This window comes from Papaver somniferum, chromosome 4, assembly GCF_003573695.1.
Source record: "Papaver somniferum cultivar HN1 chromosome 4, ASM357369v1, whole genome shotgun sequence".
Lineage (NCBI taxonomy): Eukaryota > Viridiplantae > Streptophyta > Magnoliopsida > Ranunculales > Papaveraceae > Papaver > Papaver somniferum.
In genome coordinates this window covers 90,513,230-90,531,285 of record NC_039361.1, presented here as the reverse complement: position 1 = coordinate 90,531,285, position 18,056 = coordinate 90,513,230, and the positions used below count along the sequence as shown (strand labels likewise).

The following is an 18,056-nucleotide window of genomic DNA, read 5'->3' as shown; positions in this document are numbered from 1 at the left end:
TGTAAATAGGTAAGAGTTGGATGGTTACCATTTTTGTAGACGCTGTTGTGAGCACCTTTATTCCATGATTCATTGTTTTGTTGAATCCTGCGCTTTGTATGAACGATGTGCTGAAGTGGCCACTTTGCAAGAATGACCGACTCCCATGATTATACTTCCAAAGATGGTGTTTCCAGAGACGACATCTCTACGAATGCAACTTTAAGAAATGGTACTTCTGGGACCTCTGAGTGATGGTGAGAGATCCTTCATACTGAGTTGCACTTCTGGTTATTTCATTAGCTTTACCACAGGATGATCGTATAGTGAGATCCAAAGAAATGGAAGAAAGTCTACAGGAGCGAAGAACCCAGCAGTAAGGACTACAGTATGTTAGCAAATGACGTGCAGTCCCCAGCCATTTCTTTGGTGAGTTGTTAACGCTCCTTGTGTCATGAATTTTCTCTACCCGTGCAATTAGGATCACGAGACCAAGGTTTGTTATTTCTTTTCAGACTTTTGATCCATGAAGGTCATCAACTTGTTCCCGGGAAAACAATCCAGGAATCCAGCACTGGTGAAGAAGTCGATGTAGTATCTCTTTCGGTGATCGTGGCATCTCCTTGAATGAAATAATGATAATTGTTGTTGCTGAGTCCAGGAAGAAATTATTGTAGATATGCAGCATGTTGATTAAGCACACTCTTCTTTGGAACATGGGAATATGGAGAATTTTCGAAATCCCGAACCGAATGGAGATAACAACATTGCCAATGGAGATTCCGGCATTGTCGAGCCCTCAAATGATTTAGAGACTCTCCTGGTAAGTACATCTCTTGCAATTTCTTCATGGAAGTATGAAATTTCTGATTTATGAATGAATGAATGAGAATCCATGTGAGTATACGAGTAACTTTGCTGAAATACGTCACCAGAAAATTTCAGACTTCAGTCTTTTAGTAAAAACACTATAGAATCCTCGTCCAGAATCGGATTTTTGCGGTCTGCATATGTATCTTCAAGCCCAGGAAATTTCCAAGCTTTCACACAAAAGATTTTTGAGTTTTGAGCATGTTTAGGGCCTGAAAAAGGCGAAACAGTAAACTTCCAGGAGACTTTCAGAACTTTTTCAGATTGTATGTTGTCCAATGTTTTGGCCACATCTCCTTGCTCGTTCATCTGATTGTTATGAAATTTTGATATGCTGTAGAGAACATCTATACGAAGATAATGGTATATGAACCATCCCTAGATTCTTCACCAATTGCTCCCAGTTTGTCATATTATACAGGGAAGCGTAAAATTATCTCAGACGGGCTTGTTGTAAAACACTCATGTCGTGTCTTTAGACCATTCGCTTGTGTCTTGAACGGTTGGTGAAGGATTTTGATGTCATTGATTCATTTGAGATCAGGACCCCTTGATTGATACATGAGCATGGTGCTTGTAGTGCCATCTTGCTTCTGTCAGTCGTAGAAACATCACTTCCGAAACCCTAGTCAAGGGATCATCGCCGAGGTTGCTCTCAAGGGGGGGTCATGTAATGACCATGATTGCATGTCCTGGTGGCAGCATTCCTTTTATGACGAATTATCAGCGCACGAGAGTCTGGTGTCACGAGTCTTGGACTGTGAAACTCATCGCCATGATCAGTGGACCGTCAGTCCCCAGTGTTTTGTTAAATCTCTCTTTTCGTTTTCCCTTCTTATGGCAAGACCTAAATAGAGGACCCAGGTAGAAAAATTGATGTAAAAACCTAGGTGGTCGAAGTTGCAGGTACCTTTATGAAGTACTTAGCGGAATGACCTGGTGGACACCGATCGACTGTGGAAGTTATGAATCCCGTCTAAGAATTGCTGCTTGCATGTTGTATGCTCTGGAAACTGTAGGAACCTCATACGACGTTGGAATTCGATACTTGACCCCAACTTTTGAATCTAAGAGACTGAGCTATTACATGAGAAAAGAATCACTCAATTTGGAGTTGTAGAGGTCAGCCAACGAAGCGTGCACATTTGTAATTTGTAATCCCGTACAAATTTTTCAGATTTCGTAGACCTGACAGTAAAGGCCATATATTTCAGCTCGTATGTACGATTGATGCGCCCTTTTGGTATGTTATAGCAGATACATAGACGAACATATTTTGTTGAGGAAGCATTGTCCCATTCCTCACTCATTAGTACGTTTTTGTAAACCCATGGACTGAAATGTGTTGTATCTCCTTTGTAGAGGTGATGAGAACATTTTGTAGAATACTTTGGCTCGTGCCCGTCCATCGTGCAAGCTTTTTGGAAGACGCTCATGTTAACATGTTTTCGCGTCTAAACATATTGATATGAATTATTAGGGCTTAAAGAAGTACGATCCATCGAGTAACACTTCAGAGAACGGATAGTTGATGAAGCCCTGTCATGAGGATGGTGCTCCTGAGACCGTTGTTGATGCTGAGACCATGGATGGAGTTTTCTCCAGAAATTATTGTTGATGCAGATACTATGGATAGAGTTTCTCCAGATACCGAGAAGGCTAGAACCATGATTATCGACATAGTGTTGCTCCTCCATCTAGTGAGCCGCGAAGTGGCTTTGTCAGGGAATTGATGTTGTTGGGCAGATAGAAGCAGCGGACTTCATTCGATAAGATCAAGTCCCCAGTGTGTCAAAGGAGTTTTTTCCATCGATAAATGATGATGCATCTGCTCCAGAAGTATTATCATGGGATAGTGAAGACTTATCGACTATAGCACTTTGATCGTGTCGGTATTGAATCAGTGTGTCACCATTGAGATATTTGTGCTGAAGCTAGATGCGCTATTATAGAAGGTGTACTCTTTGATTAGGAGTACAATTTGAAGGCTTATTAGAGGCTTGAGCGTTGAAGCGTCATATCCCTTAAGCATCAAATGTCTTAGCTTTGATCATCTCGGCCCTGAGTATCTTATGTTGATTCAGCATTCTTTTCGTTGCGGTAGTAGGATTCAACACTTGTGCAAACATCAGAGTTTTCTGATTTTTTGGAACACATGGACACTCCTGCAAGGCTATGGAGAAACACCTAAAGTATTCTTTGCCATGCTTGGACATCATCTCAGTAATGAATGTCTCGGTGCTCGATTCGGAGAAATGTCAGATTCAACCACTTGGTAAAATAATAATGCGGTGAAGTTATTATCCATAACGTCTTTCCTGAGTGCGGAACCTCTTGATGAGTGTCTATGCATCTTTTGCAGGTTCTTGCTTCAATCTCGTCAAAGTTCAAAATTCCTCCAAGTGCTCTGATGATGGAATGCCTGTAAAATCTTCTGGATCAGAAATTTCTTCATTGTAGAGATGTGCAACCAAAGGCGCTCTGTTAGCATGGATACACGCTCGTCTGAAAAATATGTCATATTCCGGATCATCTTGATTATGTGAAACTTGGTTTCTGTCCAGGTTGAACTTATGTCCACTTCGACAGTGATGTAGCCATAAATATTTCCGAGCGATCCTTCAAGGTCTCTGATTGAGATGGGATCACGACTAGCTTCTTATCGAGTGATGCCTGCGGCTCCGAGGGTTTTCAGTAGAATGATGTTGATGGCAGTGTCATCATCAATCAACATTCTTCCGGATTCATTTCCTCTGAGATGGAGTGTGGTAACTAGTCCCTAGTCGTGCATATCCTTGTGGATGAAGGTTCAAGGAGTATTTTTGGGATAGACAGATTTCTTACACAATGTAATTTTGTGATGTGAATATGTCTTTCCTCCATGCCTTAGACAGATAGAGCAATTCACAGATATGCTCGATCAATGATTGAACTGCTTCTTTGACTGATTTTTCAGAGAATGTAAGGGTTCTGACTGGAAGAGGATTCTTATGTACTCCTTCAGTCCCCAGTTGAATCTATTATGGATCAACCTTCTCTTTGAAAATACTGCAGTCACCTGTTGGATGATTGGTGAACTTATGAAGGCAGCAGTATGATTCATTTCTTCTTCAGTTGGTTGTCTCCTGATGAACAACAATTTGATTGCACCATCTTGAACCCAAACTTCCAGTAAGTCGATCATTCCTTCATGAGAAGAGAGAAGTTGAGTCTTCCTGATCATTTCCCCGTTCGTTGATGCCGGGTTGAGGTTTGTGCATTTCAAGATTGGTTATCCTTTCTTTGCACTTGTGAAGTATCCTGAGAGATTGGAGAAGTATGCTTATGTTGTGGTGCTTTGGCTTTCCTTTTGTTTCCTTCAGCAACAACGTTCATGGAAGGTTGGAGGTTGTATTTTCTATTGAAGAGACGCTGAGTATCACGAGGTTCTCAGTCTAGGTCTTTCTCTTTCCAGTAAAGCATGTGCGGTAGTCGCTAATTGTCCGGCTGCTTCATGAAGCTCTGAGAAAGTCTGGAACCGGAGATTTTCTAGCAAGGCTCTGTAGACCGGGATCATTCTGTTAATGCACAAGTCTACCTGTTATTGTTCAATGACATTCAGGTCATAACAATCCAAATCTTGGACTCTGAACCTCTTCACATAGTCGTTCGGATGTTCATTGTTCTTCTGAGACATTCTTCATAAGTCAAAGAGAGTAATACGAAGAAGTATTTCCGGTAGAATGTGTTAATCATCTCTCCCCAGCCAGTGATGCTCCAAGGTGAAATGTTGTTGTACCATGTGTATGCTCGGCCTGTCAGGGATTTCGATAATTCCTTCATACGGACGACATGGTTGTGTTCGTGCTCGCCTAGTGCTTCCAAGAATCGAGAGATATGTTCTCGAGCGTTACCCGTTCCGCTGTACAGTGTGAACGTTGGTGAGGTGTAACCCTTCGGGAGAGGAATCTTTTGCGTAGTAGCAGGATATAGAGGTTGATGACGGTGAACAGATGGTGTTTTGTCTTTTTCTCGATCTTCCATAAAGCGTTCCAGGTCTTCACGGGTTATGAAGCCTGCAAACTTCTCTGGTGGATTTTCTGCAGCTTTGCAGACTTCATCATCCACCACATGAATTGAAGAGACTTCGGGTCTGTTTTTTTGGCTTTCTGTTTCTCCGAATGGCGCTGGGACGAAGTCTGTGCAGGTGACAACTTGTCTGTGAGGTCCTTGAGATGAGCGCATAGTTCCTTCTGTATTGTTGCCATCTCTACCTGATTCTTGGAAAGAATTTACTGAATATTTATGAGATAAGTTATGGTAGGAGGATTTTCTATGATTTCTTCAGGAGACCTGCCAAAGAGAGGATTACTTCCGACGTTGGTTTGAGGAGAAGTGTTATCGACACAACCGGTGTTGGAAGCACCATTGTTGCTAGTGCTATCATTGTTTGTGTTAGGATTAGTAACTGAATCTGACCTAATATCAACCATCTTATGAAAACGTGAGATTGCAACCGAGAGATTAATCTCCCACTGTGGTCGCCAATATGTGGATTGGGAAAACGGTTTTATGGTTTTTTAACAAAGTGAAGAGTCGAGCGTGCGGACGAGACTCCTCGACCGAGCAAACTGCTGAACCTCACACAGATGCATTGCAAAGGGAGTGCTTAGATTAGAGAGATCGATCTGTAGGACTCCGGCCTAAACCAAGTCAATGGCCGTTCCAGAGTCAATTCGGTCGCAAAGAGGGAGATGGGTTGATCTGTAGGAGGGAAGCTGAGAATTGTGTGGGATCAATGATGATCAAGGATTGTGGATGTGCTGAAGGTTTCTGCAAAATTATGAACTGCTGAAGTTGAGTTCTGTGAATAAGTTTTAATCGAGTTGTTGACGAATGATGATAATGATTTGTTGTCCTCGATTTGGACTTATGCATATTACAAGAATGATAAACATCCTGATCCCTGTAATTGTGAAGGTTTCTTGAGTGAAAGCGTAGGAAAGTGGAGGATCGTGGTGAAACCAGTTCCAGGTCGTGCAGATACTTAGTTAACCGTCCACCCACTACTTTGCTAACTATTTCAACCGTTTGCACGACTTACTCACATTCTCATCGTGGATGAATCCACGTGCCGTAGGCCGCCAGACCAAAACCTCAATTGATATCTTCCATGTGACGTGATTGATGTCTCACGAATCGTGGAGTCTACATGACAGACGTGGATTAATTAATCGGTTGTTGACTGATTAGACAGTGAGTCTAGGTTTTGTTGAATCGAGCATGAGTGATGAAGGCTCAGCGATTCATTGATTTTAACATGTTTTTTGAGACTAGTTTGAATGATATTGACATTGCACGTACTAGCAATATTGTAAATTCAGTGATGAATTACTGACTTGAGCAAGTATTGCTCAATTCGAGGAATTACTGAAATATTGATCGCTGGATCAATACTCGAGCAACTGAGCAAGTATAGCGAATTACTAAATATGGGTTATTGAGCAAGTATTGCTCAATTCGACGAATTACTGAATATTGATAGTTGGATCAATATTCGAGCAAGTATTGCGAATTACTGAATATGGGAAATTGAGCAAGTATTGCTCAATTCGACGAATTACTGTATAAATTACTGAATATTGATAGTTGGATCAATATTTGAGCGACTGAGCAAGTATTGCTCTCGACGAAGTATTTATTGGTGCATGACCCAATAAAATATTAATTAAAATATTGGTAGACTACCGAATATTATATAATTAATCCAGATGTTGATTGATGGATCAACATGAATTTATTAGTGTTTTGAACTTGCTGAGAATGATGATTTCTTGAGTGTTTGTTCGAAACCCTAATTTTTGATCAATTGTTCATTAATTGATGAATTGATGACAATAAGTCACTGAGCGAGAGGGGACCGACCACATGGAATTATGGACGTCCATGTGATGCCCACTTACTCGAGTGAGCGTGCATCAGGGTCTTGGATTGACCAGTTGGTGAAAGAATGACGATTCAATGACGGTTTCGTCATTTATTGAAATAGTGCTCAATTGAGCATTAGGTGATAAAACCTAATTATGGAAAAGTGACCAAGATGGCGTGAGATCGGCCCTTAGTGATCGTGGTACAACTGATGGGCGTTTTCACAAACCCCGAGTTGGTCGTGAAGAGTTTGGACCCAATACGAGCGATTGCGCAAATTAGGTCACAAGTGTGAAATAATAATATTTTAATATATTTCGTGAGTATCCTAGTCGGTCATGTGACCATGTTGACTTTGGGCCTTTTTGTGGTTTGCGCAATATTTGAGAAAATATGGGGAAACCATGATTTCGCTGAAACGGGGAAGTTTCATGATGAGAGAAATAAAAAATTATGAAATATTGGGGATTGCTAGGTGTGGGACCGGCCACAGCTAGGGCATGGCCGGCCGGCTAAGTTGCCCGGTCCCGCGACACCTTTCCCTATTTTATATTATTATTCTTCACGAAACCACAAAATATGGAGAAACCATGAAAATATGGAGAAACCATGAGTTTTGCTGAAACAAGAAAAGTTGTTAGAATGAAGGAGTCTTCATGAGTTTATGAAAATAACAAAATAAGGAAAAATAATGGAGGAAGCATGGGACCAGCCACGGCTAAGGCATGGCCGGCTGGCCCGACCCATGGGATAAGAAAAAACAAATCACTATGTTGTGCATGCTCCCTAAAGAAGAAAAACAAGAGATGGAATAAGAAAACAAATCGAGCAAGAGGTCAAGAATGATGATTCTGTCTTACTCACTCGTGACGAACAAGACAAGGATCAACTCAACACTACCTAGTTGTGTTTAATTGTGCATGCTCACCTTTGTGCTCAATATTATGAATGGTGAGGAAGCATGTAAAACTGAGCACATGATCTCTCGGTTATTATATGACTAATTAACATCTTTAGGGAGATTTATTTTCTTCTATACTCATACTTTATCTATCTATATTTGAGCTTTTGATAGAAACGGTAATTTTGAGTTTATGATGTTGAGATCTACTGATCATATATGTGTATCTCTTCTTTATACGGTTAAAACGAGCCAAAAATCACTGAATTCGGACTTCGTATGCAAAAGTTATGCCTAAAACAGTCGTGTGTATGAATTCGTGTGGTATGACCGATTCCAAGAAGCAAATCTATGTGAATGAATGTCTATATTTTTTTATGTGTTTATGGGATGTTTGATTTCGGTTTTCATGACCTTAATATTCGATCTCATATGATGTGTGAACCCTTATGGTTTGGGTGACTTTTTGGTTTAGCAGGATTGAGTTCTAGCCCATGTTGGTAGGCTTTATCAAAGGATCATGAGGGGTTCTAATTGAAACAATATGTGAAAAAGTCACCATATGTTGAATCGTTTGGTTTAGAATAAAAGCATATGTGTTTCGGGGTTTTCAACTTTTGTTATGCATAAGTTAAAACATGTTTTCAACCTTTCTCTAGTAATGGTTGGTTGTTGTTGTTCTTTTGTCTTGCAAGAGGATGACAACATAGTGATATTTTGGTATTAATTCTCCCTGAGAAGATGCAAACATCATTGGAGAAGAGGATGCGAAATTTGAGGTAACGACTTTGTTAGTTAATCATTTTCCTATTTAAGAAAAGCCTGATTTTATTGCATATATTTATTGCTTTTGCTTAACGAAATTTTGGTACAATTGATGTTTATTCCATTGTTTGTGTATGGATGTGTGTGTGATTCAATTGTTTCCGGTTAAGAAAAACTATTGTTATCTTTCTTTATTTTTTGGTATCAATTGTTCAGTCTTGCGAAATTTCGGTGCAATTGCGGTACTTTAATGTCTATGTTGTTTTAATTGCATCCGGTTAAGGTAAATAATTATGCAAATTGGTTTACTTGGTTTGTATGAATTGTTATGGCTTAACAAAAGAAAAGGTTTTCGGGATGAATTGTTTAGTCCAATTTGATTCCGGATAAGAGAAACTAAGTTAATTATGATCTTAGTTAGACTTATCAAAGTGGAGATTCGGTTATTCAAGTCTAACCGAATGCCTTAACAAGAAATGATAGTTAACTAACCTAGTACTTGTCTTGTTTAAAATTGAAAGGTCTAAGTTATATGGATAATTAGAACCCGGTGAGAAAAAATAGAGTTAATTATGATATTTATTTTGGTCTTATCGAACACGCGGTTGTATTTGTACAATCGGTTTAGCAAAGGAACTAAGATGCTTAGTCGATTTTTGCTTTGCTAAACTATTAGGGAAAATTGCTTAGGACAATTTTTTCGTTGATAACATATCAAAAAAAAATTACTTTGTAGTTTCGGTTTTGATATTGGTTATCAAAATTGGTGTGCGGAACCCTCGTGATTAACTCTTATAGGTTTTGCAAGTCTTGTGAGATTTGTAAGATCCTTTCGGTTTTCTTTTTTATTTGCTCGTACCTTTGTCATTTTGTGACAAAAAGGGGGAGAAATAGATGGAGTAAACAAGTGATACTTATATTGATTTGTATTGATTTGGTATCACTAAGGGAATGGACAATGGTACTTAAACGTTATATCTAACGAAAAGAGGAAAGCATAGACTAAGGGGGAGTAACATATCATATGATGAGAATAACAAAGACGTGCAGATTGAAAATCTACCTATCTTACCTTTATGAGGAGTATTAGCTTTGTTATTATAATGTCAACAACGGCATTTAAAGGATTGAGTGTATACAAATTATTGTGTTGTTGAATTTGGGAATCAAGCGTATGTCTAATGAATTCTTGTAATTTATTTATCCATATGATATAAGAGTTTTGTCACTAAAACTGACAGAGGGGGAGATTGTTAGAGCATAGCTCGGTTGAACCCACCAAGCGTTGGTATGGCAAGTTTGGTTGTCATATTTTAGTAAATCAAAACTCATTTAAAGAGTCGATTGAATATATACTAGAGTCAACTTGGTATAGGTTAGCTTGAAAGTATTAGGATATGAGACATTACAAGTATTACGTGAAGACTTGAAGAATGTGAAGAAGTAAGGATCTACAACGACGACATCATCCTTCCACTTGAGGTAAGTATTATTTGACTTGAACTGTTTCATTCCCTAACATATCTTTCAAGTCATGCATATTGAAAACATAAATGCGAAGATGTGAATGATTATACTCTAGTTAGACATAGTATTAAGGAATACAATACGAAGTATAAAGCTTATCTTTTGAACTTTGTACATAAGACATCGACATAGTCGTATGAATGCTATTGTGATTATGTATGGGTATGAGGTGAATATTTCGTCCTATGAAACAATTTTTTACAATCGTTTAAAGGAAGTACATTCATAAACTTGTTTTTTGAATCGAAAGGGAAATCACTAGGCTTATTGGTATTGTCATTCATTGCAAATATTTTGAATTACCAATATGTCTGTTTAGTATAACCGCTCATGACTTTCTTATCTTCTTGGTCAAACTATTCACAAGGCCTGACTTTTGTATTGGTATGACTTTTATTAGTGAAACCGATCTTAAGTAATCACCTGAGATGGTATGATCGATTTGTTGTAATTGGTATGACCAACTCTAGGCAAAGGGGAACCAATCCTAGTAAGAGGTGCAACCGATCACAAAAGGGGAATCGATCCTTGTAATAGGTGCAACAAGTTTCTAATTATTGGGAACCGATCCTATGGACACGTTTCTATGTGCAACACGTTTTTAGACATTGGGAACCGATCCTATGGACATGTGAACCAAATACAAGTTAGATACCATATATATGTGGGAACCGATCCTAGTGTGACTAATTCTAGTACCCACGTGGAGGTAGAACCGAAACTTGTTTTGGTATAACCGTGAAACCCATGCTTGGTGATTTGATAGGATAATCAATCACGTAGTTCTTGGAAGTCAGATGAACCAATTCTAAATTTTTTTGGAAGTGCGGAAAATCGGTTCCAAGATTGTAAGTATGAAAAAGGACTTACAAAGTAAAGATGTCGACATACTTTGAACATGTGCAGTGACGCATATCTTTTATTTTTCAAAGATATTCCTTAATATCTAAAGGAGAATCCCGGATCGAAAACAAATTGAGAATCTTTTAATTAAGGTTTTTAATTTTATATTTGGAAAATAAAAATTAGTAATGTGCATTTACTAGTTGAAGATTTTCTAAGAGATTTCGGTTAATATTTGGACAGTGCATTTCCAGGAATTATGGAAACCGAATTTGGTAATATATTGCATATCTTGAGAATATTTTCGGTTTTGGAACTTCCTTGGTGTCCAAACTTCCTTGGTCTATAAATTATTGAAGTTTGCATTTCAAGAAAACTAATCCTCAGAGCCAGTAAAACTACCTAGTTGTGTTGTTACTGGTGGACCCGCTTATTCAGAGAGGAAAGTAACCTAATTAAGCGAAATCTCTTACGACCGCTCGGTTTATAGACTTCTTTGGGATTGAGAAGCTCTATTAGTACCGTTGGTGCGAAACTAGATAATTGCAGTTTTATCTTTTGTTTTCGATTGATTTGATTGACTAACGGTTGTGGAACTTTGATTGCACCTAGTTTTGTTTATGCTTGAGAATCTTCTCTTCTGATATCAGATTCACTCAAACTAGATCGAAGTTTCGACGGGGAATCTTTAGACTGTTTGTAGATCGAAAGATATCTTGTGATAATCCATTGTTAACAGACTCCGTTCTCTGTGTGATTGATCACAAGAGATTCAAGTTAATTGTGTGCAGGTGTTTATTGAAGATCTAAAAAGATTTCTGATTTGGGTTCATAATCTTTGGTGTGCACAATACTTGTTTCGTCTAAAGAGGATCCAACTATAATCGGTTTATCTTTGTGATAAATTGGATTGATTAGTTGAGTAGATCGGCATCAATACGTTTCTTTGTGATTAAAAGTATTGATTGCAAAATCTTGACAATTACTTTGATAATTTTTATTGGATAGATCTAAGGACCTGACAAAGGAGTTTATTGGGATAAACGTAAGAGCCTTTTGTTGAACTCATATCACTTGGTTGAAAAGAGTTGTTACCGAATAGATTTGTGTTCCTTTACTGTTTGGAATACGAACCAAAGGAATTGTTCCAAGTGCATGACTTATTAAAAAGTTGGAGGCGCAGGGATACAGACGGAACGAAGTGAACTATAGGTCTAGTTTCTTGGTCTCAACTATACAAAGTTGGTTTAGATTTTGTATAGCGGATTAATCATGAGAGTATTCAATTCTAAACAAGGTCCCGGGGTTTTTCTGCATTTTTGGTTTTCTCGTTAACAGAATCTTGATGTGTATTTTACTTTTCTATTTCCGTAATTATAATTGTTTTATTATAATTAGAAGTAAAATACACAAACGTTAATTCCTATTTACTTGATAGCAATCCTATTGTATTTAGTTAAGTCCGAACCTTTTATCAAGTAAACATACTTCGTTGTTGTATTATCTCGATCTTGTATCCATAGTAAATCACGCAAGTTATCTTGTTGTCATATTGTCGCGATCTCGTATCCATAGACGATCACACGAAGTGTGAACCAATTAGTTGTATTCTCCCGACTCAGTCCATTGACAATCACTTTCGAAGAAAGGACTTATAGGTGGAAAAGTTTTAGATTGAGTTATATTTGGGTACCCTCGTCTTTTCACTCTATCTCCTATTTTGAGACAAAAGTCGTATTGCTATATAGACTTCGATTATACACATTTGCTATTTCGAGCCGAGTTTATCTCGCTTATCTATTTATCGAAATATGTGTCACTTTGGCCAATTTCATCTTTACAAGTGACGTATTCCTTTACAGGATGACAGCGCATTAAATACAGGGTTTTACAATTTTGACCCTGGACTAAAAACCACCATCAACAGTAATTTCTACCGATCTTTTATAAGCGAAGGAGGTTATATTTTTTTGAATGACGAAATTCGCATATTTAATTTTAAACGTTTTATCTTCCAAAACATGAGATTAAGTTCAATATGGTTTTGAGTATTTTATGAGTAATTGTTTGAGATAATAAATTGTTAATTTTACAAGCATCAGAAGTAGTGGAATCCAAAACCCTAGGCTTATCTCTCCTTGGTTAACAAAAATTAATTAGTTTCCCATTCTTCTCCAATTCTCAAACCAGAGAACAAACCATCTCCCCTGTTTTGCATCAATCGGGTTATCCAGCCCAACTGGGTCGAACAAACCATATCCTCCATGTTTACTCTTAATATACCCATTTCAAACAAATCCATTGATTGAATCTCATTAAATCTCGGTTAAAATTCGAACCCTAAATCTGGTTCATGAAGAAAACTTTCCCGCCAAAATATTTTCAAACCGTGAATTTTCTGTTCTTCAAATTTCGATTATCTGGCCAATTATAACTGAATCAAAGACCATTACCATCCATGTTAAGGTCAATGGAACGAACAAACAAAATTTCAGCAATTGAATCTCCGTACAACACCTTCAAATCTTCAACTCTAATTCTGTTGCATTAAAACCAAAATCTCCCGCTAAAATTTCATATTTAAACGGTTGAAGATGACCTACCCTTATCCAACAATGGTGTCCCTTTAGCAATTTGGGGTATAAATAGCAATTCCTAGGGTGCGAATAGCAATTTATGGGGTACAAAGAGTAAATTTAGGCTGTAAATAATGAAAACTCTTGGGGTTCCTTTATCAACTCCTTCGGGTACTTTTAACACATTCATGGGGTGCCCTTATCCAAAGTTGGGGTGCCTTTAGTACTTTTCTGGACCAAATACCACTTTTCGAGCAACTTTTTCCACAAGAGCTTATTTCCTTCAAAAGACTAAAGACAAGTTTATTAGCGATAAAATGAGTCCTATCTAATGTAATTATGGGTGAAAAAGTGTCGCACTTACGTGCTTATAAAATTCCCCCACACTTGCATTTTGCTAGTCCTCGAGCAAAACAGAAAATATATCCGCTAAACAGCTGGATATGGAGAGATGTCTGCTAAACAGCGAGACGGAACCACTGAATAGTGGTGTAGATATGTCTGCTAATTAAACAACGAGACGAATCCACCAAATAGTGGTATAGAGATGTCTACTAAATAGCAAGACAGATAATCAGAAAGATCCGCTCAACAGTTGGTCATGTCGTAATGTTTTTTTTTTATTTTTTTTAAGACCCGCTCAACAGCTGATCATATAATTTTATTATTAGACCCGCTCAACAGCTGATCATAAAATGCAGGAAAATGATCACATTTTTTTAATGGAATTAACATGCAAGAAAATGCCTATGCCCTGCAATACACCCGCTCAACAGATGGTCATAAAATACAATAGACCCGCTCAACAGCTGGTCATAGTATGCAAAAAGTTAACTACTCCCCCACACTTAAGTCTAACATTGTCATCAATGTTTTTGAGGAAAGCATAGTACCAAAAGTGAAGAAAGATAGTACCTGGATGAAGCGTAGCAATCCTTCCATGGGGAACAAGAAAGAAAATTCCACAAATATACAACAAGGGTATGGGTTGCCTCTCAAAGAGCGTTAAGTTTTGTGTCTTCAGTCAGATGTCGATTGATAAGTACATAATTTACTATACTTTTTTTATCAATTCCATGCTTGTATTTGCTATGTTTCTTTCATATTGCCTTATATTACTATTGTTTTCTTTTGTTTGTTTTATTTAGGTAGAATCATCCAAAAGGAGCGAAAAGAGTGCTAAAGCGGACATAAATGTGAGCTTGGACTAAGGACCAAAAGTAACTCGACCAAATTCAGTAGTATTCAACTCTATTTTCTAGATAATGAAGAGAAAAAAATAAATCAAAAAGAATGAGGTAATTATGAGTTTGTATGCAAACGTTGTGGGCAAAAACGTGGATCAAATAAGGCCAAATTCTTACCTACGTGTGTGATCGATCATACCAACCAAGTAACAGGATCGGTTACACCCTCCAAGAAGTGACGAAAATACTTGCAAAAATTGGTTTTCTTAGTTCCGAAGTATTTCCAAACCCAAATATTCTTTGGGATATTTAAAGATACTTCCAAATACTTTTCAATAGAGTTCCGAGTACCGAACAAAGAATATTATCAAGATACGGAAGTAGAGACAAGAAGACAAGGAGCGAAAGTTTGGGTTTTGGGTTCTTCCATTATCGAAACTATTTATCTTTGATCTTATCATATGTACATCATGGTTTTTACTAAATCCATGAGTAGATAAACTCCTATTTGATTGAGGATAAATTCTAATTTCTAAACATGATTTAATGTAATATATGAATCTATTTTGATTTCTTCATATGATCATCGTTTGTTTCTACTATGATTAATATTTATGATTGATTGATTGATTCATTTAGGAGGCCTACTAAACTGATCCCTTGATTGATCTATTTCTAATAACGGGTTAGGATATCGTAATTGTTGAATAACCCTTACAAAAGTAGAAAACGTGAGACCTTGCAGAGGGATTCCGTGGAGCAATCGCCTGTAGAAATAATACTAATAAGTGAACCGATCGTACCGACTTTAACTGCTAGGACCGAACCTATATTCATAAACCCTGAATCATTAGATTGAGTTACATCTTGTAAGCGTACCTCAAGGTGGCTCAGACGGATGAAATCCCATAGCTAAGCGTACCTATTATTTGGTGATATTAAGAGTCTTGAAGGTAGCTAAGTGTACCTGGTAGCCTACGGTTGGTGATAATCTACGATTAATGACGAACATATAATATTACTTTGATGAATGTTTAGTAACGAATAAGGATTCCTCGATCATACTCCTCATCCTTGATTGCATCTTAATTTATTTGCTTTATTTGCAACCTACAAACAAAACCCCCCATTTGTGACACTTGACAACTAAAAACTCCTTTCTCTTCCTGAGAACGATCCTTGCTTCCACTATATTACCAGTTAATTTTGTGGGAATAAGTGATTTAATTTTTTGCACTCACGACACGCACCAAATTTTGGCGCCGCTGCTGAGGAGCAGTTGGTAGCTTTTAGTTGTTATTTATTTGTTTTATTTATTTTTTTATTTTCATAGTTATTACTTGTTATTTGTTTAGTTTTATTTTTGTTGTTATTTATTTTAATTTATTTTTCGTTTTTATTCTTGTTTTTAAATTTTATTGTTAGTTTTTTTGATATTTCTTTCTAGATTTTGTTTGATTTCAGGTACCTTAATCTCTGGCACCAAAATAGTGGTATTACCCGAGGTGCGGCATTCAAACTCGTAGGGGTACTGTGCTACAAACACATAAGCAGTCGCAACAATATCCGTCGTTAGAAGAGATGGGTACTCCTCCACCTACGGAGAAGAAGTTACGAGAACTGACATCTCCATGCTTTGATTTACAACCATTATGTATTACTCTCACCGACACAGTGGACTAAAGTCGAATTTGCTTCACCATTTACCGAAGTTCAAAGGACTTTTAGGCAAAGATACGAACAGACATCTTACGGTATTTCAGAATGTGGTGACCAGTCTACGACAGGGTACCGAAGATAAGGAAACGATTATGTTGCAAGCTTTACCGTTCTCATTAATAGACCAAGCTGATGAATGGTTGTATTACCTTCCTTCTGGAAGTATTACAACTTGGTCTGACATGAAGAAACTATTCTTAGAGAAGTATTTTCCTGCTTCCACAGCTGTAGCAATCCGTAAGGAGATCCGTGGTATTATGCAGATTACAGGAGAGACTCTTTATAAATATTGGGAAAGGTACAAAAGGTTGTTGCCAAGCACTCACCATTCAATACTTCTATGAAGGGTTACTTCCATAACAGGGGTGTTTTATTGATGCAGCATCAGGTGGTGCACTTAGTGAAAACACGTTCTTACAAGCAACCAGCCTGATTGAGAGTATGGTTTCAAACACACAGCAGATTTATACCAGGAACGACTCAAATATCAGAAAAGTTAATGAGATTGGAGGGTCTTCACAAAACTAACAACGGTTGAATAATATGGAGAAGATGATGCATCATATAGCATCTGCAGTCATTCCTACATATGAGCAAGACACGGTAGAGGTAAATGTTGTGTTCCCTAATCAGAGACAAAGGTATGATCCCTATTCTCCTACATATAATCTAGGTTGGAAAAGATCATCCAAATTTCAGTTATGTAAATACGCAAGCTGCGGCTCCAAATCCATATGGGAGACAGAGTGGTTTCAACAACCACAACCTCAACAATAGAATCCAAATTCTAGTTTAGAGGAGATTATAAAGGTTATGATGCAAGAACAAAAGGCAATATCTCAGAGTTTGCAACAAAAATTTCAATATCAACATAAGCCCGATTATACTATTAAGGACCTACAAACCCAGGTAGGGAAAATGGCTACAGAAATGAATTTATGAAGGCTCAGGTATTATCTAAACTTCCATCTCAACCTCTTGTTAATCCAATTGAGCATGTTAATGTCGTTATGTTGAGAAGTGGGAAGCAGTTAGATCCAAATCAGCAGAGACAGATTGTTGATAACTTGGATCAGGAGGAACAGGCGCAAACCGATCCTAAGGAAAAGCCAATTCCATTCGGCCAACCTACGGTTTCGTTTCCTACACATATTACACCACCTCCTTTTCCGAGTCGTTTTGCCAAGTCCAAAAAGAAGGATCAATACAAAGAGATTTTGGACATCTTCAGCAAGTTGGAAATCAATATTCCACTTATAGAGGCCATCAGAACGGTCCCAGGTGGGACAAATTTTTGAAGGAGTTGTGCACTAAAAAGAAAAAGCTGATCGGTAATGAGGTAATGAGTGTGGGGATAATGCTTCGGCATTTCTTCAAAAGAAACTCCCATCTAAATTAAAAGATTCCGGTAGTTTTACTATACCATGCACAATTGGTAAAACCAAGTTTACATGAGATTTGCTAGATTTAGGAGCATCTGTTAATGTTATGCATGCTTCAATTTATGATTCTCTTAATCTTGGTCCTCTCATGGAGACTCGTGTAGTTCTTCAACTTGCTGACCGATCTAATGTTTACCCTAAAGGGGTTGTTGAGAATGTCTTGGTGCAGGTGAATGAGTTAATATTTCCAATGGACTTATATGTTCTAGACATGAGTGATGCGAACTCATCAAAGTCTACACCCTTGTTGTTGGGAGGACCATTTTTGATCACTACTGGAACAAAGATTGATGTCCAACAATGTACCTTGACCATGGATTTCGATGGAGAAGTCATCTAA

At 37.8% G+C, this 18,056-nt stretch overlaps 1 protein-coding gene across 1 annotated transcript; it reads left to right on the top strand.

Annotated features, from left to right (window-relative positions):
• The first annotated feature begins 17,212 nt into the window (after positions 1-17,212).
• LOC113272793 lies at positions 17,213-18,056 on the top strand. The gene is made up of 2 exons (XM_026522591.1): positions 17,213-17,555; positions 17,740-18,056. Exons 1-2 carry the CDS (start codon positions 17,213-17,215, stop codon positions 18,054-18,056), a joined length of 660 nt encoding a protein of 219 aa, XP_026378376.1.

Coding starts and splice junctions, on each gene's coding strand:
- LOC113272793 (XM_026522591.1), top strand. CDS start 17,213: ATGAAGGCTCAGGTATTATCTAAACTTCCATCTCAACCTCTTGTTAAT. Junction 17,556..17,739: donor GGCCATCAGAACGGTCCCAG/GTGGGACAAATT, acceptor GAGATTTGCTAG/ATTTAGGAGCATCTGTTAAT.